This window comes from Dromaius novaehollandiae, chromosome 7, assembly GCF_036370855.1.
Source record: "Dromaius novaehollandiae isolate bDroNov1 chromosome 7, bDroNov1.hap1, whole genome shotgun sequence".
NCBI lineage: Eukaryota > Metazoa > Chordata > Aves > Casuariiformes > Dromaiidae > Dromaius > Dromaius novaehollandiae.
In genome coordinates, this window is record NC_088104.1 from 772933 (window position 1) to 800775 (window position 27843).

The 27843-nt window shown below is 44.6% G+C and overlaps 1 protein-coding gene across 6 annotated transcripts in view; it reads right to left on the reverse strand.

The window, feature by feature from the left end:
- Window positions 1–27843, reverse strand: part of PKP4 (plakophilin 4) — a 101695-nt gene that overhangs the window by 71124 nt on the left and 2728 nt on the right. For 2 of the 6 annotated variants that reach the window (XM_026108779.2, XM_064514509.1), the window contains exons 1-2: window positions 14171–14204; window positions 13919–14041 (exon numbers count right to left, since the gene is read on the reverse strand). The exons of 1 other annotated variant lie outside the window; for it this stretch is intronic. In XM_026108779.2, coding sequence (XP_025964564.2) covers window positions 13919–14041; window positions 14171–14189 — 142 coding nt within the window. In that variant the 5' untranslated portion in view covers window positions 14190–14204. Of the gene's footprint in view, window positions 1–12963; window positions 13122–13918; window positions 14042–14170; window positions 14205–24579; window positions 24656–25394; window positions 25416–27843 lie in introns of those variants that run through there. 3 more of the 6 variants (XM_064514514.1, XM_064514512.1, XM_064514511.1) reach the window with 3 other exon arrangements.

A 27843-nucleotide genomic window follows, 5' to 3' on the forward strand; every position in this document is an offset into this window, starting at 1 on the left:
GAGCCTGAGACCTGGCAGGCTGCCCGCGCGGCGCTACACATGTCCGCGGAAATGGCAACACAGACAGCAGCAAACGCAGAGGAGCGAACGGAGGCGATAGAGGGAGAGGCGATAGTAGGGGATGAAGTGAAAACGGAGAGTGTGGAAACAGACATAAAGGAGGAGGCGGTTAATCAAGATCCAGAGCGGGGAGAGGGGGAGGCAAAAACTCCAGAGGCTTACCCAATAACGCCCTCTTCTCCGCCTCCGCCGCGGTATCCGTGGAAAGAAATGAGGGCGATGGAAGGGGGAGAACTAGGAGAACCAGGAGACCTTTGTGGAGACCCAGATATGAAAAAGCCAGAGGCGGGTAGAGGAAAAGAAAGCAAGGTGAAAGTGGAGGAGGCAGAAGAAAAGGAAAGACCGCTTATAGTGGATGATCCCCGAGACTGGCTACCGGGGACCATGATTCGGGTGCAGTGGGAGGACGAAAGAAAAGAAGCAGGGGAAAGACCAGAAGCAGGGGAAAAACCGAGGGTCCCGCACCCGGGAAAAAATGGCGCTGGCCGAGAGAGGAGTGGGTGTCGACCAGCATTGCGGAAGGAGGAGACTGAAGACTCAGGTGCAGCAACTAGGGCGGAGTTCCCCCGCCGCAGTCAGAGGCGAAGGAGAAAGAAAAAAAAAAAAAAAAAAAAAAGGAGGAGGAAAGTCACAAGAGATATGGAGCAGATGTTTATGCTGCTTACAGCTCTGGAAGAAGAAACAGCTAAACAAAGAGGGCTATCAGAAGAAATAGCTAAACAAAGAGGGCTATTAGAGGCAACAGCTAAACAAAGAGGGCCATCAGAGACAGCAGGTTCTGCCCAAGCGGGAGGGGGAAAAGAAATTCCCCTAACAGACTGGAAACTGATAGCGACGGAATGTGCCCTGAGTGGCCTCAAGTTTCGTGCGCCAATAGGGGCCTTCCCAGTACGAGTTGCCCCGGGGGGGGGGGCAGTGGAATGGATGCCCCTCGATCCAAAGACGGTACAGCAGCTATTGAAAGCAGTGCAAGAACAGGGCCTGCGACACCCGGTGACACAGACGTTGCTGGACGCTGCACACGCGGGAGGCCTAATACCGTGGGATTGTCGCGCCCTCGCGCGACTGGTTTTATCACCCACGATGGTCCTTATGTGGAAAGAAGCGTGGACCTCGCGCTTGCAGCAGGCGTTGATGGCCGCACAGGCAGACCCGCAGAACCCACTGGGCCAATCCACCCTACCGCGGTTAAGAGGAAATGATGCGGCCATGGCTACACCCCAGCAGCAGGCAGCGGGCCTGACACCTCGGGAGATACTGGTGACAACAGAAGCATCTCGAAAGGCCTTTGATGATATTGGGCCACTGGTGCAGCAGGCAGAGCCATGGACGACTGTGAAGCAGAGAGTGGGAGAGCCGTTTGACAAGTTTTGTGACAGGCTACAGGCAGCAGTAGAACTTGCATCTTTACCAGACGCTGCAAAAGGAGCGGTGATGTTGGAATGTATCAAACAACAGGGCAACGAGTTGACAAAAGAAATCCTAAGAACAGCGCCTAAGGGAGCAAGTCTAGGGCAGACAATCAAGTACGTATTAGAACACCGGGACAAGACCACAGCCCTACAGATTGCTGCAGCAGTTATGGCAATGCCGGAGGTTAGAGCTAGAGGAGGTCCAAAGGGAGGCCCATGCTTTGGCTGCGGGCGAATGGGCCATTTGAGAGCACAGTGCACGAATAAGGGAAGTTACGCGCGCCCAACAAGGGGTATGGGGAGCCTTACATGCTGGGCCTGTGGAAAACCAGGACACAGAGCACGAGATTGTCGGCGGTCGGGAAACGAGAAGCGGGGAGGGCAACTAGGGGGCCACCCCTCCCCGGTGAGCCGGCTTCAAGTAGCCCCTGTCAACAACAACACACTGCTGATGGACAGCTCCAGCGACCAAACTCCGAAGGGAAACCCCGCGTGGCCCTGGTCTTAGGGTGTGAGAAGAGACCCCGAGTGAAAGCGCATCTGATAGGCCCACCAGGGGCGGGTCCTCCTAGCATCCCCTTAATAATGATGCTAGATACGGGGGCAGATGTTACATGTGTGCCCTCGTGGTTGTGGCCATCGAGTTGGCCAGCAAAAGTGGCAAGCTCGTTAGATGGAGTGGGAGGCAGGGCGGAGGCTATGATTTCTGAAACCGATATCACAATTGTATTGGAGGACCCGGATAGGCCTGCTCAGATCATCCGTGTGCGGCCGTACATAACTGCCATAGGGGAACCATTGTTAGGGCGAGATGCCTTATTGCAAAGCGGCTTTCACCTGACAAATTTAGGGTAAGGGCCACTGCCTACCTCCTCGGGGCTCATTTCGCTGTCCCGTTGACATGGTGCTCCAATGAGCCTGTGTGGGTAGAGCAGTGGCCATTGACAGCGGACAAATTGGCGGCTGCCCGACAAATAGTAAGTAGAGAATTAGAGCAGGGACACCTGGAGGAAAGCCACAGTCCCTGGAACACTCCTATATTTGTGATACACAAAAAGGATAAGTCTAAATTTCGATTACTGCACGACCTACGAGCGGTAAATCAGCAGATGGAAGCGATGGGTGCCCTCCAGCCAGGGTTGCCACTACCATCAGCAATACCAAAGAATTGGCCAGTGGTGGTGATGGATATCCAAGATTGCTTTTTCTCTATACCATTAGCCCCTCAGGACAAAGCTCGATTTGCCTTCACACTGCCCTCAGAGAATCTGCAGGAGCCAGCAGCGCGATATCAATGGACAGTCCTCCCGCAGGGCATGAAAAATTCACCTACGATTTGTCAGGCGGCAGTAGCTAAGGTATTGCAGCCGGTAAGAGCGCAGTTCCCGCGCGCGCTTATCATCCATTACATGGACGACCTCCTAATAGCTGCAGAGACCCAGCAAGAAACCGATCAGGCAGAACAGGCAGTAATTAACTGCCTAAATGAAGCGGGATTGTACGTCCAGAAAGCGAAGACGCAAAGGGGAGAATCTGTCGACTATCTGGGAACCACCATCCTCCCCAGAGCTGTGGTCCCACAGCCGATAAAGCTCAATAAAGAGATACGGACGTTGCATGATGTACAGCAATTGGTTGGAGCTCTCCAATGGCTGCGAGGGCTGATAGGTATTCCTAAGGAGTGGATGGAGCCACTGCTCGAGTTGCTCAAGGGCCACAAACCCTGGGAACCGAGGCAGATGACACCGAACGCGTTAGAAGCCCTCCGAAAAATAGAAGATCTCATGGCAAAGGGCGGAGTAACGAGATACGACCCGGCCAGACCTATCAATCTGTACGTGGCAGTTACAAGAACAGGAGCCATAGGCGTTCTAGGACAAGGGACACCGGAGCGTCCGGAAGTCGTATGGTGGATAGTGTCAAACCAAATAAGTACGGCATACGTCACAATCGTAACAGCGTTGGCACAGATGATACAGAAGGGACGAACCGCCACCGTTCGGCACTTCGCGAAGGAGCCTGAGTCCATTTACCTGCCGGTAAAAAGGAGTCAATGGGACAGCGTGGTCCAGAAACAAGATAGTATAGCAATAGCTTTAGAAGGATTCCCAGGAACAATCAGATTATCACCTGTGCTGGAGATGTATACACATCTCACCGTCCTTCGGCCCCATCTGAAAGCCCGAGTGCTACAGCGACCTGCACCAGGGCGCACAGTGTTCACCGACGCGTCATCGGTGACCAGGGCAGCGGTCGTTGTGTGGCAAGATCAAAAGGCCCAATGGCACCGAGTGAAGATCAGCGAGCCGGACAGTAGCGTACAGCATTTAGAGGCCCGAGCTGTGGCGCAGGCATTGCAAATGTGGCCAGAAGAGCATTTGAATGTAGTGACAGACTCCATGTTCGTCTTTAAATTGTTACACAACATGTCATATCCTGGATGGGCCGGATCGCCCATTGCGCTAATGCTAGAAGAAGCCCTACAACAACGGCGGGCCACTGCCTCTGTTATTCATGTTCGGAGTCATGAGGCAATCCAAGGAGTATATCAAGAAGGCAACAATAAAGCCGATCAAGCGGCCAAAGGTGTGTGGACAGTCGCAGAAGCAAGGCAGGTGCACGACCTTCTCCATGTTGGTGCAAAAGCACTGGCAAAAAGCTGCAACATCCCCCTCACCACGGCTCGTGAAGTGGTTGCGGCTTGCCCGTATTGCCAAAAAACCCCCCTGTGGGGCGCCGGCATCAACCCCAGGGGGCTGAAAGGAAACCAAATATGGCAAACGGACTTCACAACGTGCCAGCGACTTCGACCACGGCCCTGGCTGGCTGTCACAGTAGACACACACAGCGGTATCATCGTTGCGACCCAACATAAACGAGTCACAGCGCGGGCGGCACAGTTGCATTGGCACACGGCAATGGCCTGGCTGGGTGCCCCAGAAACTATTAAAACAGACAACGGCACGTGTTTCACAGCGCAAAGCACGAGAGAATGGGCCGTACGGTGGGGAATTAAGCTAGTGCACGGTATTGCCTATAATAGCACAGGTCAAGCCATTGTCGAGCGAGCAAACCGCACTTTAAAGCAAAGGATCGAGATTCTTGGGGAGGGGGAAGGATATACACAAAGAATCCCCGCGCACAAACAATCAGAAATAATTATGCGCGCCTTATTCGGTCTGAATCAGTTCATCAGGGGGGAGGAGAACAAGACACCAGCGGAAAAGCATTGGGTGGTCCGAGCGATGCACGAGGGACCAGACGTAAAGGTTCGAATCCCGGAAAAAGGGGAATGGGAAGAGGGGTGGCAGCTGGTAACCCAAGGACGAGGGTATGCAGCGGTCAGGCAGGGAGAAGTGGTAAGATGGGTCCCTATGAAGTGGGTACGCCCAGACCTCAGGGCAAGGACAAGACAGGAAGCAGAGAGTCAGGTGAATTAATGAATGTCTGAGTTTTATTGCAGGGGAGGACCACCCTGAAAAGCCGATGATCCCTTCTAGCAGCAAAGACAACAGACAGGAGAAGAACAGATGAGAAAAGGCGCGTGAAACCACAAGAAGAACGCGTAACCAGAAAACCTGAGAAGATGGCAGGGGGGAGCAACCCAAGTAGCTCTCCTCGTAGCGATGCTGGGACTGGGACTCCAAGGGGTGAAAGGCGAACCAATGTTAGTGAAATGGGGTAGTAACAATCTATGACTCACCTGGCAAACCGGACAGGAAATAAGCAATTTTGCCTGACGTTGGTGGGTGCGGGGCAGCCCTTTTAAGACATGCTTAATAGGGGTCCCATTGAATTTGACCGTAGACCTACCAAAGCTGAGAGAGCATTGACACGCTGAATGCGTCATTGCCCTGGGACCCGCAAGAGCTTGACCTTCTGGGTTCAGTAGTGGTAATTGGCTTGGGCTAGGACCATGGGCCAGGCAATTACTAATAGAAGAGTTGCACCTGCTACTGATGCTCGTGCTAGGTATATTAGTATGTAGACTAGTGTTTAGATGCTTGGTAAGACAACTGCTAGAAAAGGGGTGGTCCCACCCACACCCACACTATGAACGCTTAACCCGCGACACGGCAATTTAAAGCAAATAGCATAGTCAAAGCATGGGGAGGGGGAGATGTAGGGAACGGCGATCGGAAGATCTCGCGATGGCACGGAAAGAGGAAGGAAGAGGAAGGATATGACGTAGAGATAGCAGTATGCTTGTAGGTATATAAGCAAATACATGCGTACAATAAACGCCATTTGCAGCATCCTCATATTGGTGTCAGTGCTCATTGGCCCGGAGGCTGGGGGAGCCTCCGTGCCGTCTCAGGCGAACGGGAGAGTGTCGCATCAGAAGGCGACAGAAAAACTTGTTCAGTAATCCCCGCAAGCTCCCACAAGTTACAACTGGGCTTCTTTCCCAAACGCGCCAGTTTTGCCCCCACCTCCCGAATGCGGCCGGACCCGCGCCGCAACCAGCCGAGTGTCCACTGCGCTTCAGAGCTTGCAGGTGACAAACACACAGGACAGCTCAAAAATAAATAAAGACAAAGTTTTAAATCAAAAAAAGTCGGCGCTGGATTCTCAATTCTGCAAAGTTAGGCCTGTCTGTAACTTTAATTCAATTAAATATGGAGATGCCACCATAGTCTTATTTTTAAATTTTCCAAGTTGAACTGCAGTTTGCAGAAACAAGATACGAGATACCTAACCCCATTAAAATCACCGCTACACTTAGTCCAACAAAAGAGTTCTTAATTTTCCTTTCTTTAAGGCAGAAGGGGAAGAAAAGAGCAGCTTTTTTTCTATACTTAAAAATAACGCTTGACCTTTTGAAGCTCCTACTTTGTGCCAGGTTGGTATGGAGACACATATACATTCCTACCTATCTTCTCATGTAAGAAAGTGCAAATTCAGCATCTTCCTCAATCAGTACGTGTATGCCAATATGGGAAATGTCTTTTTACAGTTTGTATTTCACTGTATGTATCTATGGAAATAGAGCAGATACAGTTAAATTTAAGTACACAAAATCATACACCTTTATGATGTACAACAAAAGTACTATGAAAAAGTAACGTCAATTCCTTACAATCGGTCACTTTCAAAGTAAAATCTAATATAATGAACAGACACGAGACAACCTCAATTTGTCTTTGCCATATTTTTAATCAACCTGTCACTCACTGTGTTGGGATGAAAAGAGAAATAGAGAACCTCTCAACCTATCCACAACAAATTTCTATAAGAATCCAGTCAAGAAAATTTACATCTGAATGAGTCGAAAGGTATGGTAATTTCTCTGAACAGGAAATATACCCTAAATTGAGTCTCTAATAATAATGCTCAGATGAAAACTCAAATTAATTATTAATGAAGACATCAGTGTTAAATGTACATCTATCCGAGTGTTAAGAGGTGTAATTAGGGAGCTATAACTTTCCAGAAAGGCAGTTGTTTCAACTGCTGCTGTTTCAATTAACACATTTCTTGGCAAAGTAACTGATTCTCTAATCTTGATGTCAAGAGTAGACAACCGTTGGCTTTGATCCTACAAACACTTACCTACGTCCTTAACCTAACTGAGACGGCTATTCCCGTTTGCTCCAGCTGCCAGCAGGGCCGGGCGGCTGCAGGACGCGCGAGCCCGGCGAGGCGGCGCGGGACGGGGAGCAGCCGGGGCGCAGCTTGCCGAGCCGCGGAGGACAGCACGACCCCGTCTGTGCCACCGCACCTCCGCCTGGGCTCCTGGCCGAGGGAAGGAACTCCAAGTTCAAGTTAGGTTCTCATATTCACCTGACAGGAATGGGAAATAACTCAATGCGGGATGCACGGCAGCCAGGTACTTACGGGGAGAGCCTTGAAATCAGCTATGAGTAAAACTGGGAAGAGGTGTATATGCAATCCTCCTCCTCACACTTGCTTATGCAAGACCGGGATTTACTGCCTGAAGCTACTTCCTGGACTGATTTGCTTCACTCGCTCCTTTGGGTGCAGATAACCGGTTCACTACTGGAAAACAAATAGCCAGTTCCCACCCCTCAAAAAAAACAGGTCAATAGTTTTATTGCCTGCCTCTCGTGTCACGGCCTAGCAGTCAGAGCTTGCCCAGAATGGGAGACTTGGTTTCCACGTCCTTCTCTGCCTGCTCAAAGCCTCATCCCCCCAAGTTTCCCATTACGGTTATCACAGCTGCTAAGCTGCGGTCAGGACTGATGTGGAGATAAATCACTATAGGAAGGAATAAAAAGCTAGGACTGAGGAACACAAGAAAGGGGTGATGAACACTCATGAGGACAGCATTGCCCTGCAAAGGTGAGACCTGGGTTCTGCTCCCTTCGTTCGCCAGGGGTTGAACTGCAAAGCCACTCTAGTGTGCAGATAAGCAGTTCTCAGGGCACGGCGGTCCCTACCATGAGGCTGAGACAGGCAAAGGGAAAACCTCTCCTCCCCCAGGCCGAGCAGAGTGCGGCATAAAGCAGAGCTCCGCTCCCTCCCAGCACACCAAAGCCACTCTCCCAGGGAAAGATGGCAGGAAGGAAAAAGGGAAGAACGGCTCCAGCAGGTTGGGACAGCTCCGCTCCTTCTCCTTCCCTTTTAAGGAACTGCACTCTGCTCACTTCTGTTTCATCTCCGCAGCAGCTGGTCTTCCAACAGAGCGCAGGAGTTACAGCAAAGTGTGCATACAGAAACAAGAGCACCTGGCTGCCAGTTTTTAAAGTGGATTATTAAATGCCTGCCTAGTTACTTGACTTTTTCTGGTACCGAATTTCTATCCAAAAATCCTCAGTCCAGATAGAAAATAGCTCCTTAACCTTGTGGAACTGTAGCTTAGGGTTATCTTTAAGCATTTTACATCTACAGGAACTTTCATAATTTTGGAAATCTTTCAGCCACCAATATCTGTTCAGGGCCAGAGGTGCATTTGGACAGCTTGGACAACTTCAGAGATGCAGGATACGAAGAATGCATAACAAAATATTTTACAGTAAACAGCTATTTGAGCTTTCTGTTGAAGTTATTCAGCCCTTCACGACTGCTCTGCCTTTCATACATAGTAGTATTACACACACTCTCTTCCAAACTCCTACTTATGGTAGTCCAAATTTCCACTCAACTTGAATCAGAGATTTTTTTCAGCATTTAGCATCCAACTCGGGGTTGTGAAAAAGGGGAAAGACACACAGATATACATCTTAACCTGCACGGCACAATATATGTGATCAAAGCAAAATGTATTACAGCTGAAGATTGTTACGGTCCTGAAAGCAGCACCATGGGGTGAGATCAGAGTATGACAGCCCTAAAGGAGCCCACACCTGATGAAAGCAGATTTTGGCCAACAAAAACACATCCAAAGGCTTCCGAAAAGTCCATGCTATAAACACCAAGGATTATATTTCCAGTAAAAAACTCCAACTCAGTCAGAACCTACAGAGATGGAGACAGAAGACTGCTACAACCATTCATGCAAGCTGTGCCTGCACGAGGGGACAGTCACTCCAAGGGAGAAAGCAAGCCAGCAGCACAGGAACCTCGCGACACCGACACAGCAAGAGCCAGCAGCATATTCTGCTGGGAACGGTTAAGAGGACCCAAATTCACGGCCCAGCAAGGAGCGAAGTGCTTCCTGACGCAGCGGACTTGGTTCTAGCTTTGCGCATCCGCAGACCTAAGCTTTGAAACCTCCTTCTGTTCCCTTTCAGTGTTACACAGGCCCTACCTGGATTAAGGTGTAATAATTAAAACAGGCTACGCTCTTTTTATTTGACTGGGAGATACTTACATAACAGAAATAACCCTCTCCTTTGAATTCCGGGGGAATCAACTGCCGTGTAATTATTATGGCACTCTCTCACCCAAGTAAATTATTTATAATGCCTCTATATTCCCCTCTGGCTGTGCATCAGAGTCCGTAGCAACACTGACACTCTCAAGGCAGCGTCACCTAATTTTGAGTGCTGTCAGGAAACAAAACGTTTCTAGGTGAAACGGCAGTTCTGCTCATCTTCCACGAATCTTTGATTTTTTGCTCTGTCACTCTTCACCTTTGAGTGACGCTCAAAGACATATGTCTTTATGCTGGAGCACAGATGACATTCTCCCTCTTCATTTTACTGAAGTTGTCCAACTCAGTGACTTCAGCAATGAAATTCATTCATTTTCTCTAGAAGTACTAGAGCTGAAACATTTCATTACTGTATTTCGATGGGCAAATATTTTGTTCTTCCAGTGCCCATGCCTGGTCAAATAATAAATAAATAGCAACAAAATTCAGATCTCTGTATTTCTCACTGGTCAGAAGAAATTTAAGCTAGAACCCTGCCTTTACACAAAGAAACTGAATTTAAGAAGGGTTCTTGGAATTACTGGAGAGACCACGTACGAGCTCAACTATTCATGCCGTTATGGGCAGATACACACTTTCATAAACAGGCGTGAGTAAGAATTAAATTTGTTCTTATAACACCGTTCCCACAGTCATCCTACAGTCTTCTTCGTTATTAAGAAAAATAATAATGGAAGGCCTGTACAGCTGAATAATCTGACAGCATTGCTACACAGGGGATGAATGAAGATCAGTGACAATGATCAAGGTTGGTAAAACAAAAACGCCAAACATGGAACATTTATTTATGTATTGTGCAGAATTAAAACAAAGAGGAGGAGGGAGGCTAAAGGAATTGAGTTGATTCCAATGCAGTTTACTCATGTTTTTCTCAATTCTGTAGCTAGAAATAGAATGGGGAAACAGACTGCCTTGCTTCTAAGTGACTTAATTCATATTGCAGCGTTTATATGACTTTATTCAATATCACTTAAATACAACAGAAAGTATTAACTATTAACGCATCTCACTGAATATTTGCCCATAATAATCTTATTTCAGGTAGTGGGGTAACAGAAAACACATTTGGCTTCAAGACTGATCCACTAAAGAATCTTCATTTCAATGGTTTCAAAGCACACACAAAAACATCCAGTACAAAAGCAAATTTGGGTGGAAAGAAGTCACTCTCTTCATTGTACAAATTCCAAGTTTATGCAAGATAATCCCAAGAATACACCCATTCTCTTTGGTCAGGAATAGGTTATGTTAATGATATTGCAGTGAAATATCGACAGAATAAAAGCAATTTTGCATTTATGCAGGTTGATGAACCGGAAAACGCACACAACATGCAGGATGCATGCATCCCTGTACTCCAGCTCTCTTAATTCTCTGATTGCTTCTGCTCATTATAAATACTGAGCTCTCATTATGGCTAGAGAGATTTCAAGAAACGTATTTTACTGTTCTACTGCTTTGTAAAATCCATTTCAGCACACCTCATTCACATAACTGGTTCTTAAAACTGCAGGATTTAAGAGAGAAGTTTACAGATTTAAGTTCTCTACTATAGCAAAGAATGAATAAGAGCTGAAGGATTTAAGTGCATTGAAGCAGGTCTTTTGGTGGATGTTGCAGAACTACAGAAAGTCTTTTTTTTTTTTTAAGCATAGCTCAAAAGCATAACCTGAGATAATCTCCCCTCAAAGTTGGAAAGCACCAGCAGACTAGAGAACAGTAAATATTTGCCAGTATTTTCCTGTAGATTTCAGTGCCTAATCAAAATAGTCAATATATTTGTAAGGCGTTTAAACCATTTTTCAGAAAATTGTTAAATGTTTCATATTGTGGTATACATCTGGGAAAATTCTTAGCACCAATTCTGAATCTTGAAATTCTCTGTTTAAAAGTAGAAGATAAAAACAGAAGCAGTGACAATCGAGCTCTACATTGGCCAGCATTTACATTTTCAAGCTAGATGCAAGTGTGCAAGAAAGGAAAGTAAAGCCTGTAGTCTGAAATACCCTACACTAATTCTGGGAAAAGTGGCTTTCCCTTCCTCTCTACAACTGAGGCTCACTCGGATGGTTTCATTCACAGTAGGCTGGATCAGAGCAAACCAAGCCATGAGAGTTAGTTTTGAAACCAATCAGCTTATGGCAGGGACCATCTCTTTTAGCAATTGCAGGGACCTGCTGGAATAAACCTGGTTTGCACAGCACTTGAGCTGTTTAGAGGATGCCTACCACCTCCACCACTGCAATGAGCCTGTCAGGCCCCAGCACGCTGAAGCAGCAGCTCCCAGCCCTCTCTCACTGGGCAGCAAAAGCTCCCCGGTCTCCTGTCCCGCAGCAACGCAGCGCGGTTCTTGCACCCCGGCACGGCCGACGGCGCACAGCCTCCACTGTGCATTTGCCAGTTCTGCCCTTTCCGCGGGTCTGCTAAGCGTGCGGTGGAGCTGCGGGTTGCCAAGACGGGTGATGCTCTTGTGCCTGATCAAATGGCCAAACAGCTGCAAGCAAAGAGGTTCAGCGAGCTGATTTGACACTATGCTTTTTTTTTTTTGGGGGGGGGGGGGGCTATTTTTCTGAGCCAATGCATCTTGCATCCATATAATCACCAATGCAAGGAAGAAATGAGACTATTCAATTGAGGAGGAGAGGAGAAATACAACCAATCACTAAATCAGGTATAAGAAATGATGCTTTAATTCTCGTTTGTTCTTGCTAGTTTCTACTCCCCACCTTTCCCTGCTTCTCCTGCTACTCTCTCAGCGACATCCAAAAGTTTCCCCAGCGTTTAGCGATTCCTCTCCCTGTGGTGTGGGCAGGAGAACTCAGAGCCTTCCAGTTCTCCTGAAAGACAGCAAAAACGGTGCTTTCCCACAGCTCACTGCTTGCTTCCCTTCGTGTTCCTCCTGCTCCACTTACAGAGGTGATTCTCCAAATTTTTTCCTTCCCCATGCTCCCTATTTTTGAGCCTCACAGTGCTGACCTGAGGCTGTTTTCTCAGGTAATAAAAGCCCCCAAATTAATTGCAGCTAATATAACTCATATGAATGCTGTCAATCAGGATAGGCTAGACTGCATGTATTGCATGAAAGAAACATAAGAAAAACAAAGAGCAATGTCTCATCACTAAAACTCCTCATATTTCTATAGCCACAAGATTAACCCAAGCAACAAAAAGGAAATCACTGTGAAAAGCAACTGATGCATTGCTTGAGAAATGTGGGAGATGCATTTAACTATGTCATTAACCAAGCCTTTTCCTTCTCCCTTTTTCTTAAAAAATTTATATATATATATATATATGATATATAATAGTACATTCAGGTTCAAAAGATTTCTGGTGCTATATGCTTTCAATGTTAAAAACAATTACCCTAGTCTTTGGGCACATTTATTTTTATTTTTTGCTACAGCTCATGCGAAGAGGCAGGCATTTTTTTTGGCCGATGGCAACATACTTTTCCTCCACTCTAACGAGCAGGCAAGATTCTACATCCACAGAAAATCCAGTTGTAACATGCTCACCAGATTAGTACTTTTATAGCTTTCAGACTAACCATTGAAGAGAAGAGATCAGACAGGTATAGCAGGAAGGCCATTTTGAATAAACACATACTTATGACTGTATCCGTCAAGGCCTGAGGCACCACTTGTAGCTCACCTTAAAACAGAAGAGCCGTTGTCACGTGAAGGGTGTCTGGAGAGCGTTGACACTTCGCAGACGTCCGGAGTGCCACAGGCCCCCCGTGCCACGACGGCAGGGACCCCACAGACCCCAGATCTGGACCTTCTCCTTGGGACCATTCCAGATCTGTGTTTCGCTGTTCTGACTACGTATTTTAATTCACTGCTGTTTAGAAAAGCCTCATTGGAGTAGTGCTCAAAAACAATTCTATAGACTAGTAAGCACATCTATTTATAGCAATAAATGTTCAACCTTACCATAGCACAGACTGAGAGGGAGGGAAAAATGTAGGAAGTATCACAAAGATTTTAATTTTCCAAACAGGCCGTCAAGTGGCATTCATCAATTATTCATCCTTTGGAAGTATAAGTCCTTAGTCTGGTGCTGGAGTATTCTCAGCTAACTCAAGGCATGAAGCCGTTCACAAGGAATATCACACAGCAACACAATTTAAAAACCGTAAGAGCTGAGTAACGGCAGTGAACGTACACTGAGCAGTACTTTCAGATACTTGCAAAGCCTACGAGCTCCAAGCTGATCAAACTTATCAATCTCCCACCTGAAAACTCTTACCAACAAGCAAACAGGAGCAAATCAAGAGTAATTTTAAGCAAAGATAAAAACACTACCAAGTAGAACAATAAGTGCAGAAGCTTTTCAATTTCTACTTCTATTTTCTCTCAGTCCTTTAGAATTATTACTGCAGTATTACTCTATACACTATTGCTAGATATAACACACACTACTTGTAGGCAGATATTTTTCAATTGGCAGCATCATGAAACGAAATCTACTTTATATGTTTATAAAAACGAATCTCAATTTTGTCATATAGTATGTTGAAAAAATGCATTATATAAAAAACCCTCTAAATTATTAAATTTACAGCTATGAATAAATGCTTAGAAGAGACAGCTAAAGAGTTCCACACCTCTGCACTGCAATTTTCTCCTCCTGTTTTGCCAGTCAGTGCAAGTGTCTGAGGGATGTGGTGTGAGCTGTATCGCTGAAGTGGTCCCACACCAGACACTACCAACCTCCTGCTGCATCCTGCCTTAAAACAAAACAAAACAAAAAACCCAAACAGTCTAGCTAGTACAGGTTTTCGAAAGATCCTGGGGGGGAAAGGGGAGGGGGAGAAAGGAACACGTGTTAGAAAGCTGTCATCCAAGCAGCAGTTCACCTGCACTGAAGGGAGGCATCGGATGGGGTCCTGCCACGAGTTGGGCATCGCCCGGTCGCTGGCACCAACGGCAGCACAGATGAGAGGCGAGACAGTTATTGGCATTTTGTAGATGACAGCGGGGGCGAGGAGATTACACGTACCTTTAGGGATAGGTTCAAAGTTCAGAGGACATGAACGATAGGAGAAAGGACCTAAAAAGAGATGCCAAGGTCATAAGCAACTGCTCCTAACTCATACTGAACTTCAAAAACCGCTATTTTAGGCCTTAAGAAGAGTTTGCATGCCCAGCACCTGGTCTGTTCACTCCAGCAACGCTCACTGATTTCAGATCACCTCCGCGTACAAACCCTGCCTCGCCTAGGGCCGAGCTCGCTCGGGCTACACACGCTACCGCAGAGGAACCGCCGCAGCGCAGAGCACAAGCAGCAAGGCAGCGCCTCCGGGGCAAGCAACGCGAGCTGAGGGGCCCTGCAGTCACAGCACGCTTCTCTGTGACGAAGGAAAAACCCAGCCCTTATTGATCACGCCTGCTTATTTCACATCTCCCTCTACGTGGAAATGCACAATCTTCCCAAGCTACCTAGGCGAAGAAGCATATCCAGTCTGGGGCAGGACATTTCAACTTGAATCAATTGAAAAATTGGAGGAGAGCAACCAGAACTCTGCAAAAACATGTTGGAGCTGCCTGTGTTTAGCTGTAACAAAGACTAAGGAAAAAAGTGAGAACAGCTAAAATATTAAATCACTGCAGGAAAGGCAAAACACCAATCAAGGATAATATTTAAAAGTTATTGTTATCTTCTTACCAAACATCAAACAGTATCAATGATTATTAACACTTGTTACTTTCCTCTTCTCAATAGGATATTGGGGGGATTGGCCCCCCCCCCTTCCAAATTCAAAGCAACTTTATTTTTTAGGCTTTTTGATAACTACAGACAATAGAACAATCATACGGTCACAGTTATGATTTAGATATGCCTGACAATTAACACTGGTATATTTAAATAAATAGATCCATTTCCCAACAGAAAAGGTTAAGACCTTAATCAGTTAGTTCTTTTTGGCATTAATGTAAAGCTCAAAGTTAGGATTTTAAAACACCCACCTACGAAAAGCAAAGCTTCTCAATAACATGAAGCAGTTGAAAAAGACCAGAATTTGAAGTCCTAACATTTTTTTTAAGAATTAATTACTGTTTCAGGGGATTTCCACTTTCAAAATGCAGAAACCTGCTGTTGCTTGCACTGTGCAAGTCCAGGAAAACATCAGTACGACGACTCAGGAAATACACTCACGGATGACAGCGGCAGAAAAGAATGCACTTCCAGGACTTGCAAGGTTTATATTTGATATAATACTTAAACAGTAAGCGCAGCTAGACATGTATCTTCCCATTTTTAGAGTAAGTCTTGCTTCTGATTTATAGAAGTACCTAATTTCCAATAGCTGATGCTGAGCTGAATTTTCTGACCCCTGAGCAGCGAGGAAGGAGCCCAAAGCAGCGGAGCACCGGACGGGAAAGCAGCCCAGGCCGGAGCCAGCTGCCCTTCTGCAGAGGAAAGAGGGAAAAACAGCCCTATTCGCACCAGAGGAATCAACAAGGAACACTCACATTACTTTGTCACAGAAGCTGAAAATGTGTTGCACGCATGGGTTAGGCTACCCGAAACTGAGACGCTTCGGCCAGGTGTTTACCGCAGTCACTGTTTATCTTTTCAACACCACAGACAGCGGGGTGAACGGCAGATGCCAACACAACAAATCTCTAGTTAATCACATTTTTTGCCTTGCTATTTATGAGAGGTATCACTTCAAATGCAAAAACTTTAAAACAGAGCTTTTGAGCAAAGGCACCGATGATGTCCTGCAGAGGGTTCAACAACTACTTTTTTTTTTTTTTTAATGCTCATCTAATACATTCTTTATTAGGTCAGTTCTCATATAACCAGACATGTGAAGCTGTGAATGGCACAATAAACGTTGTCTTAACATGCCCAACAAAGGTGGGGCAAAATAGGGCTCAAAAGTCACCCTTAAACATCTCTTTCTAGAGGATAACATAATCCTACGTTGGTTTTTTGTCAAACAAAAGTACAATAAAAAATGTTATGAATAATATCTGCATATATAATCTCTATTTCTTCAAATAACATTTTTAAAGACATTTCTTTCTTACAATGACGAACAGTTTGCATGTTCTGTTTCTTTACAGTAAAGTACACTGCCAGTTAACTCCAAATAACTCTCAACTCACCCTCTGATGAGCCTTGTTAATATCTTTTTTTTTTTTTTTTTTTTTTTTTTTTTTTTTTTTTTTACATCTTTTAAAAATAGATTTCAGCCAGGCTATTAATGCAAACTTCAGATCAACATGTCCAAATACGGTGAGGTGGACACATGCGCACTCACACACTGTCTGATCCCATTTTTATCCTGTTCTAATTCTGCTATTATTGCTGCTTGTCAACATCCTCTTGTTGAGCCATAGGAAGGATGTGCACCAACAATTCTGTCAGATGTGTGAATAGCCCAGAAGTCCCTTAAGTTGTTGTTTACAATCACCTTAAAATAAAGCATTTACTTGCAACTCAACTGGTAAACCTCCACGCTTCCCTGGAAAGTTTCCTTCCTTGGAGTAACCAAGCGCCCGGCAGGGATCGGTGCCATAACTGCACTTGACACACGCCAGCGCCCTCCGCAAAGGCTGCTGTTTCTCCAGGGCAGAGAGACGCAGAGATGCCGTTCTGGGTTCCTGAGGACAGACCAGCCGTGCTAGGTGATCGCGTAGCCCAGGATAACCCGCACCTCTCCCCAGAAGGACCATCCCGAAGACAAGCTGCCGCCACGCTCCCCGCTCCGGGGCTGGCCAGGGCACCCCCGCGGGCACGGCACGCCGTGGCACGGCACAGCATGGCACGGCACGCAGCCAGGCACGCACCGCGAACCCGGAGAGCCGAGCCGACGGAGACCGGGTCCCTCCCCGCTGCAAGCTGGTGCTGGCAGACGCTGCTCTGGGTGTAAGGGAAGCGGTGGGAGAGCACGAGCGCTCGGGGAGGATTCACCCTGCCCTGCTGCCACCTGCAGCCTCAACGTCTGAACTCCCGATCGCTCCCAACGCCTGAGCAAAAAGCCATAGACAGGCAGTTTTCTGCAAGTATCCAACCCTGTACTAACATGACATCTGTTATGTGGAATGAAACAAGATCAGGACTTAAACACTTGCCTAAACAACTATTTCAACTTTTATTAAAAGTAACGTAATATGCTGTCTGGGACAGCCAAATACCCAAAGTCAAGTGGGATAAGTACAATTTAAATTCACACCACGCACTATGTTTTGATTCAGCAAAGTTGAAGCTTACAACTTATTTCATAACCTAAACTTTGTTTTTAAAACATACTGAAAAACAAATCAAAAACCCATAGGCAATTCCAAAATAACCAACAGATGTCTGCTAGTGTCAGTGCGACAGACCTACGCGTTTCTTCTTGTTAGAAGAGCCTTAAAGCATCAACACCCTAGATGCATACCAGCAGACATGGAGAGGTACTTCAGCAGTAATATTGTTTCCTTTCCTTGTTTCTTAACCAGAAATGGTGGTCAGAAGCTTAAGAGACTTGCACTGAAATCAGTTGTAGAAAGTCATCTTTCATTTTCAAGAAATTTCATGAGTTCCACAGATTTTTACAGTAAAAAGTCTTCATGAAAGTGAAAAATTATACTCACTGGGATGGCAATATGAACTTCAGGCTTTACACTGAATTTAAACAAAGAAATTCTTACTTAATAAACTATCAAATAAACTGCATCTTTACAGCACATTGTTCAGTGGGTCTTAAACACAATTCACCGGTGAATTCTACAGCTAATCTATTGGAAATGCCACAGAAAAAGTAAAATTCAAGAGGCAGGAGTAGTCATGTTACCAGTTTTCTACTTCAGAGAGAAGTCTTCTCTCCGGAGACTGTTTGTATCCGTAAGTGCCCATACGGACAGGCTCCTCTAACCGAGGAAGAACGGCGTACAGCTCACGCGTTCTGCGAGTCTCCAAGGGGAGGGGAAGAGACCGCTGCTGGCAGTGGCCCCTCCAAAACCTGCGAGGGAAGATCCATTAGACACAAACATCCCTGGAGACTGTTGCTGCATAACATTTCACTTTTCTAGACATTGACTGAAGCACGAATAATCATCATAATGGTGGGGCACAGGTATTTATCTCATAGATATGGTAACTAAAGAGTAATTAAACCAACAGAAAGGCTATTTACTCAAACTCAGTCCTGACCGATGTCACAGAAAAATCAGCTGCGGAAATAGCCATGGACCACATTACTATGAACTGTTTTAAATTTAAAATGGAAAGAAAAGCAAAAGTAGACAGGCCTGTAACCGAACTCCTCAATTTCAGAGGAACCAATCTTACTAAATAGACAGCTGCGTGGTAAACAAGCAGCTGAGGAGCTCAGGAGAGCAGCCCGATGCTAGTGCTGTCAAAAACAAAAAAATCTGTATGCATCCAAAGCGGTGGGAGGGAAGACACGCACACGAATGCAATGCACATCTAAGCCAGCACAGAAATACTTCTCATTTGGGAAGCACACCTACTTTCAGAGATACAAAAGAAAAAGCAGAGCACCCCAAAGGGAGAGCAGAAACCTGCACGTCCGAGAAGCCTGAGCACTGCTGTTTTACAGGTCGAGTAACAGTGGAATGAAGTGAGCTACCGTCGGGCTGTACCAGACATGCTAAAGGAGCTAAACTTGCTATATCTTTAGCCTGTTAATGGGAGGAATACAAGAAGACAGGGTTAATGGAAAGGCCCATCTGGAACAAGGTTTCTGCACTAGGAATTCCCTTGGGACTGAACTTGTTTAACATTGTCAGAAAAACCGGCCTTCAGATGCAAAATTTCCAAATTTGCAGGGGTTTTATCATTTTATCATCCCCTCCCCTTTTTTGAGACTTTTTAGCCTTAAAAACAAAGACTGAGGCAACATTATTGCCTTCTATGAATTCTTTGAGGGGTAAAAATGAGGGCAGGAGAAGCGAAATTTGAAATAAGGAGACAGCCGAGAGAAGACCAAACAGGTCTTAACTGACCATAAAGAAATTTAAACTATAAATTAGGAAATTTCCCATCAGCATAATAAGCATCCTGGAAAAGTGAGAAATAAATACTGAAGTAAAATATGTTTTGATAATAGGATTATTGGTGTCAGTTTTTAATTACTGCTATAATTAGCGTTATGATCCTTACAGTGGATTCTTATTATACGGGCATATCCAATTCCTTTTCTCTTATGGCAGAAGGGTACATAGATGTACATATAAAATTTATCTACCAAAAGGAAGTTAAACTACTTTAATCACACCAGTTAAAACAGCTGAAAGTTGCCATCTCCTCTGGGACGTGTTTACAGTCAGTACTGTTTTGACTTGTATCCTGTTGCTTCTTTGCAACTGGAAAAAGTTAAGGTCAACTCAAGACGCCAAACATGCTTCAATTTGTAGCAACAGGCAGAGTTATTTTAGTTAGGGCTCTTGAATAAAAATATACACAAATATCTGCATAGTAGCTGAGCTTATTAATCAGCAAACATGGAGCATGCATTCGGATTCACACGCAGGCAGAGCTGTGCATGTGCCACACAGCAAGTTCACTGGCTTCTCCGGCGACAGAGATGCACTCGTGCCACTAACACACCGTCAGGGCAGATGGAGCAAGTCACACCGCAGCAGTCAGCGTCTTAGGGGGTCCCGCTGGCAAGCTACAACAGCGGGGGGGGACGACAACAACAACCACCACCACCCACTGATATTTTGCAGGATCCGGACCTGTCGTGATGTTAGGTAACTAGCTGGACCCAACCCACCTAGTCTGACACCTGGCTCTAGATCCTGCAAAAGATTGAAAAAAACGCCTGCAAACTCATTATTAAAACAGTCAAGCTGGTTTTCTTTCACTTCCGACTTTCAATTGCCCTTGCATGTACTGCACTGATACTCCCTTTTTAAAGGTGTAAATTTAACAACACTTAATTAGCTCAAGCCACTGTATTTCCCTCTGCTGGCTTTATGACAGACTTCACATTTTGTTTTAAGTTCACCTGGGACTAAAGGGGAATCTGGCACTGCCTGTTCAGTTTAGAATGAGTCAAGTTGGCCAATGCCACAGCTGCTCTTACCAACCCAAAACGAGGAGCACAGGAGGGAGCCTGCACAGCTGTGGTCGTGTCATGGTAAATGATAAAACACTTGTGTGGAAACGTTGCACGTCCCCTGTCCAAGTAAATGTGTACATGTAAATTATCATTCTATTTGAATATAAAATACAAATCTATACATAAATCTTATACCGTGAAAACAGTTTGACAGCCACATATTCTCTGATCTGAAGAAGTGTTCCTGAGGTTGGCCAGGCGAGAGAGACAGCCACTGAATCTTCTAATGCACATTTCTAGGTAAAACAGTTAAAACTAAAACAAAGTCAGCCATCAGTGTCACGTCATTCAGCGTTACTAGGTCCACTTCCAGTGTACTAGATAAGATTAACTAACTCTACCTGTAAGGAAAAGGAGAGTGAAAAGCTAATGTGTGCTTCAAACTGAAAAAGTACAGTTGTGTTTGTACACCCGTAAGGTCATAACTCCTACCAATTTAACGCATTTGATCATGATGCACCATCACACCCAACTTCCACATTCATGGAAAAAAGATACGCTGGTGAAGAGTCCAAATTTTGGACCACGCTAGGTTCTCCACCATCAAGGTCCTTTGGAAGGTAAACTACTTCACCAATACTACTGCAAAGAAATCTGCTCGCTCCACAACACTACATAAAGGAGATTATTCAGTGCAGGAAGAATAAGAGAGCATGACATTTCCAATAACAGTATATCCTCAGCTGTAAGCACTATCCTCTGTTTGGATGGTCTTGTTTCCATCAGAGACTGAAAAAGTCCCAACAGCAATCAAATGCATGTAGTGATTCCATCTACCCCTAAGAACATAAGAAAAGCCTCACTACATCAGTCCGGAAATTCATCTAGCATGATGTTCCTGACAACGGCCAACAGCAGATGCTCAGATCGCAGAGATTTCACACTCACTAATACTGAAAAAGGACATGCTACACTTGAACTTGTAGTATTACAAGGTGTTTTTGCACCCAAGATAAGAGTCTAGCCTGGCTAAAATTCTGTGCAACCCGCAAATCATTTCAGCCAGCTAGGGGAGAGCTCTACGGCAGGAGAGAGAAGCTAAGACAGCCTTGATGAGATCTTGGGGACCAAGGGAAAGAGCAGGGTTGGAGTTCATAAAATAGTAGGTCCTATCTCCCCTTCTTCCAACATGTTTGAGTTTGCCCATCTAAAGACTTGGATGGGAGACAGACCCATCAAATATTTTGAAAGAAAAGCCTAAGCAGGCATGTAGCTGTGTGCCACACGCAGAGCTATAAAATACTTCTATCCATTGCTGAGCTGTTTCAGCGAACCTCGGGGAAAACGCTTGTTTAGCATTATACAGAGTCAATCACTAGCTCAAAGATGTTTGCGAAGTATTGAAGACACTACCAACCCAGTGTTAGCAGTCATTTATTTAAATAGGAGTTCCTTTGTAAAAAATCAAAGAATGTGTTCAACTGTTAGATTGTAAGATCAAATATTTCTGAATTGCCATCACGACAAAATGCACCCAAAGTGGCGCTGTCATAAATTTCCATGTAGTGACATTCTTCTGGATTGTGATCAGCACATGCAAACTTCCACTCACAAAGAAAAGGCATCATTTATTCCTCAGAGTGCAGAAAGCGTCTGCATAGCAAGATACTTCTCACACTTCTCACTCATGAGATATAAATTTGAGAGCAATCAATTCAGAAAAATATACAGTAGATACTGGGGAGGAGGGGCAGGTGGCACAGCACAGACCCAAAATCCAAATACCGAGAAGTTGAGGACTTGGAGGTGTTCCTAAAAGCAACCAAAATGCCACAATAAGAACAATGTTCTACCCGACTATTGCAGAAACGTTTCTATGGGTGCCAATTAAATATTTTTACTATGTGTATCGTTGCATTTTGATATAAAAGTTGCATGTAAATTAACTAGTCTACAAAACTCTTTTCCTTCAGCCATTTTAATCTGCAAAGGCAGGCACACAGCACTAACTAATCAATGAACTTTTAATCAGCTGATACTATCGGAACTGTTAAAATTTGAATGTGTGAAAATAACACACATTTATAACAAAGCATTAATTTCAGTTCTATAACAAGAATTATCCAGAGTAGTACCAGAGTAAAATACACTTGTTCCGTTGTAATAAAGTGTTTGTTTTGAATTGAAGGGAAAGCTCCCCAAAACGATAGCTATCTTTGCTGCCCACAGCAGTTTTAAAAAACATGCACCTTCCTTCTCTTTCAAGTTTCAGTCTTTCTGAAATAAATGAATAAGTATTTACATTATGGAATATATCAATATAACAGTAGTATACGTCAACTTAATAACACAATGCAATGAACCATATCACTAAAATAGCAATTACTTGAATTCAAATATGCAAAGACTTTCTAGACCTAATGTGTTACACCTTTACTAAACACAAGGAAGTGGCAATTTAGGACAGCTTGTTTTAAAACTCTACATTAGGCTAAACCAGATGAATATCAATAACCTAGTCATTACAACATAAATAAATGTATTCAAGTTTAATAGGAAGTGTTATCTTCCTATGCTGTGTGAGTAAGTTTTTAGACTTCATTAGTGCAGGAGCAACTGACTGAGGCACAGTGTTCCTCCTGCTCCTTTCTAAGCACTCAGCATTGGCCAAAATAGAATTCAATAGCTCATTAGACAAATCTTATCCCTGTATTCAGTCTGTCATGATAATCCAACATATTTTAAGTTAGTGGATATGGGTTTTTTTTTTTTTTAGTTTGGTGTCTATACACACATAGAGGTCATTTTTAAAGAACACAAAATAAATCTGACCGCGTTTCACAAGCCTATTAGAAAGACTCTTACTATTGGAACATTGATTACATCGGCATGACCAGAAAAGGATGCCACAGTAGGCAGTGTTTTCTACCAGAAGTTCAGAATTTGCTTTAAAAGTTTCTAGTCTGTGAACCATAAGAGGTTCCTGCACAGTCTTGGTATTCTGTAGAGAATTCTAAGCAATGATTTTTAAAAGTATTTTCTACAATGGAACAAATTTAATTACAGTGAAGACTCACAAGTCTCAATGTATAGTGTAACCATAATTTATGCTAAGAAACAATGGCAGAATCCAAGAAAACTTAGCAATTGTGTTTCTTTATTGCATAATGCAAATAGCAAGGAGGAAATGAACACTTATCTCTCCGGTTTTGACAGACAGCCAGTCTGAAATTTTTGACTTGAAAGTTTTTTCAGTTCTTGTTTCAAACTAATACATTCTCCAAAACAGGCGAATGTACTACGTCAGTCATCTCACAGGCCAGTGTCTTCCATCTCGGCTAAAATACAGCATTGATTTTCATTACCTCAGTTACCATGGCATACCTTGATAAGAAGAGTATAGAGTGAGAACGGACTGAGGCATCTGCAGATTCTGCTGGTCTGTCTTGGACTGAGGCTGTATCAGATAACACAGGCCAACAATCCAGCACTGTTAGTGGGACGCCCAAGTAACCCGGATGAAGGTACGTAACACTAAGAAGTTATGTACTGGATACCTTTCCCTCCACTTGTTTCATCTCTCTGCTGAATTTTGTCTTGCTGTTGGGCATGGATCTTCCTCTGCTTTGTAAAATGGCATGCCATGCTCCCCTTACAGATGTAAAATCTGTATCATTTTGATACGGTTATCTTATTTCTCAGTAAGAAAGCCTGGTGACTTTTTTTAAAGAAAAATAAAGCAAAAAGATTAACTATATTTTCCTAAAGATCTGTCTCTATAGTCAACTCTAGATATCATTCAAGACTTGAGCAGGAATCTGCAGAAGACAGTGAACACTGGTATTCGGCATATAATGTTTGTATACAGAAGTTTTCCTGCTCACGCTCCGAGACTTCACTTGTTTGGGCACCCTTGAAATCAACTACATTATACAATATCTTGGTTTTGTGGAAGATGTGAAACACTTCCATTTTTAAACATGTCACATGTCCGCTGACATGGAAGTGAAGGAGTTACCATTTGTCTCACATTGCATTGTTTCAAAGATGAGTGAATTCTTTTAAAACCAGTAATATTAAAAAAAAAAAAAAGAAAAGAAAAAAAAAAAAAGGTCATTACAAGGTAAAAGAGTTCATCCTAAATGAAGATATTCTATTGAATTTCAGCAGATTAGGTAACAGATTCCAGTATTAGCCTTGTATGCACAGACCAGTCCAGAAGGAACTATCTAGGAACGTACCTCCTGCCCCTGCAGTGCAACAGCAACTGAGTTTCCAAACGATGCAAAGAAGACAGGGCATCTATGCACTGACCACGTCACAGGCATGTTATGTCTCTGTAGTCGTGCTGAAATACGTGAGCAAGCTTTAGTACCTGTATTCCACCAGAACAGGCTAATGAAAATGATGACGAGTTTATTAATTTTCAATTAGATTTACCTTCATGATACACGAATACATGAATTTTCATGTTTTATACGATAACAGAAAATTCTGCTGATACAAGAAGACATAGAACAGGTTTTTGGAATTGAAGATTTCCTTTAAGAATGCTAAAAGAATACTCTTTGCTGCAATGTTTTTGGCAGGAAGAGGACAGAAATCCATAACAAATTGGAAAGTCTCCTATCCGCATTATATTTCTAGCAGAGATGGCATAAGCAAAAAAATCATTCATAGCAAATTAAGATATGGATTAGATCATTTCTATTTGAACATATGTAAAGCAAATGTTTGAAAGTTATTAAGTACATTTACGAAAATTAAAAGAAAAAACAAAAAGTAGTATAGCATGGGGTGACACCTTAAGGCTTTCCACACCACTTATGCACCTTAGTGAGATGATGATACACAGAGGAAAAGCTTTTCGCACCAAAACAAACAAACATAAAAAGAAGATTTTTCAAATGCCTGTTCCCCGTTTCTTTGTAGCTGAATGTCATTTAAGAAAACTGGAATGTCTGGCGCTGCTCCGCGCAGCTCCTCCCTTTCCTCGCGTCCTCCCCAGACCTCTACCACCTCTTACCCTGCCTGGCACCAGGAAAAGTGCTCCTACCTTCTCGCACCGAACTCCTTCACCTCCTTCCAGGACACCCTCCCTCCGGCCCCCACTGCCCTGGAGGTGGCCCCAGCCTCCGTGCCACTCCGGGTGCAGCTGGAAGCAGGACACAGGGCACGGGCAGCGCGGACGCCGGCAGAGCTGCTCCGCTGAACGCCCCGCCACGCACCGCGCTCCCGAAGGAGCGAGGACGGGGAGCTCTGCACACCTATGCACCAAACCGGCGCACAGGAGAGACGAGCCAATTACACGGCCTACGCAAAATCCCTGACACAGCTGCTCGGCGGATCCAATAGCTAAAGGGTAAATTTTACTAACTGCCCATAATTGCCGCCCCATGGTTGCATAAACAGTAAATACATTAAAAATCCCCCCCCAACTGAGCTGTGCTGCAGAAAGCAAGTTTCAGCTTGTACACTTTCAAAGGATTTACAGTGGAATTATTTTCTCCCTTTAATAACCAAAATACTGATCAGAATATTAGAATAATTTTGATTTAATGCTCATAGAAAGAGACATTTCAGGTGGAACACTCAGTTAGCATGCCTTTTACCAGCAGAGGCCCTGCCACTCAGGGAAAAAAAGCCTTATTTTTAATCATTCCTTCAAGAACGGATCAATCACTCTCAAAGTAACAATTCAGTTTTATTTTATCCACTAAAATAAGAGTATAATTAAAAAAACCCCAATAAATAGGAAGTTGGCTGGTCTTCCAATTTCAAGTGCTAGGTAGGGACTTTGTATAATGCTACATAAATTAAAAAATGAAAAAAAAAAAGATTTGTTAGAGATGGTCATGGAGACACCTAGGAGAAAAATAGTAATTTCTTTTCCTTTTGTAAGTACGGTATTTAAAATTTGGTTAATAGGAAAATGTATTTTATTTAGCTATTTGGAGCAAAAAAGCAAAGATAGCAGGAAAGCATGCCTGCAGTAAAAGTATGCCTATTTGTTTTAATTCCTGTTAAAAAGCCATCTTGCTTAAAAACACTGAAACAGTAAGAATACTTTTTTCCCAGTTTCCCACAAAGTGGTGTTGTCTTTATTTGCCTTTGAGAGAAGGGTGCAACTAAATGGAGTGGAAAGATAACCACGGAAATTATCCACAGACGATTTTAACTGCCGCTTCTGTACTTACTGTTCACTCCTCGAGTGTCCAGGGACAGCAAAGAAATGGGAGGCAGCAAACTGGCAGAACTGGTTCAGGGAATTATGTTCTTGCGGTGTGCAACATGAGAAACTGCTTTTCAGGAAGCGGGAGGGCGGCTGGCGCAGGGGTTCCCCGGGGTGACGAGCCCTAGGAGAAGTCCCCTTGCCCAGCCCGGGACACGGACACCCGCCCAGCCCCGCAGAGCGCGGGAGGGCTGGGAAGGAGGGCCCCTGCTCGTTTCCATTGCCGGGAAAGCCCTCAAAACCCAGCAAGGTGCCATTAAAAGCAACTTTCTCCTTAAGCCTTTCCTTTTCATGTTACTGTTGGGTCCCTTATTATTAAAAGAAGCGTTCATCTACTGTGAGGTTGAAGGAGTCTTTCGTTCTCCCCGCGACGCACGTGCCTCTTCCTCCCTGGGAGGAGGATGAGCAGCAACGAAGGGCAGGAGGAGAAAGAGGCCGCGAGCGGGAACAGAGGAAAGATCTGAAAAGCGAAGCCAGTTGCAAAGATTTTAACTGACAAAAATCTGCTATGTTCTTCTGTGCGAGCAAAAGCTTCGGGAAGGTCATCGGAGGCAGCTTTCGGCTGTCCTCATTCACCTTCTCCCTTCCTTTGCAATCTTCCCCCAAACACGAACATACTGCTCTGCCACTCGAGTAAGAACACAGCACAGTTATCCAATGAACCTACACATACCGCAGGCCTCGGGAAAGCAGCCGAGAACCAGAAAAGCTGCAGACCGCTGCCCAGAGAACTGCTCCCGCGCCAAGGCCAGCGCTGGCGACGCCGTCGACTCTGAGGCGCACGTCTGTCACCCCAAGCTCGGCGGTACGACCCCAGCACCTGCCTGTAGTAAAAGCGGCTGTTTCTGCAGGCGGGCAGAACACACTCAGCTGCTGTTGCGTATTTACTGTCCACATCCACGACTATGTGAACTGTGTTGCTGCTGGCGATATTCCAAATCAAAACAGCAAGCGTAGTAAGCAATATCCACAAATCACGCCCACAAAAAAAACCCCAAGTCTCTTTGTATTCACACATACGCAAAGCTACGCTAGCTCCATTTTTTCCCAGTTTAAACCAGTTCAGATTACTTCTGCAGTGACAGCAACTTGTTATGAATTTGGCATGTCCTATCTTATTTACAGCAGACCCACTCCCCTCTCACCAAAGAAAAAAAATCATCAAAATTCCCGAATTTTGAGCGGCACCAATGTGAGTTACTCAGGAGATGTTCATATGCTTCTTATACAAGAGAAGAAAACAATTTCTTTCTGCAGCAACTCTTGCAACTTG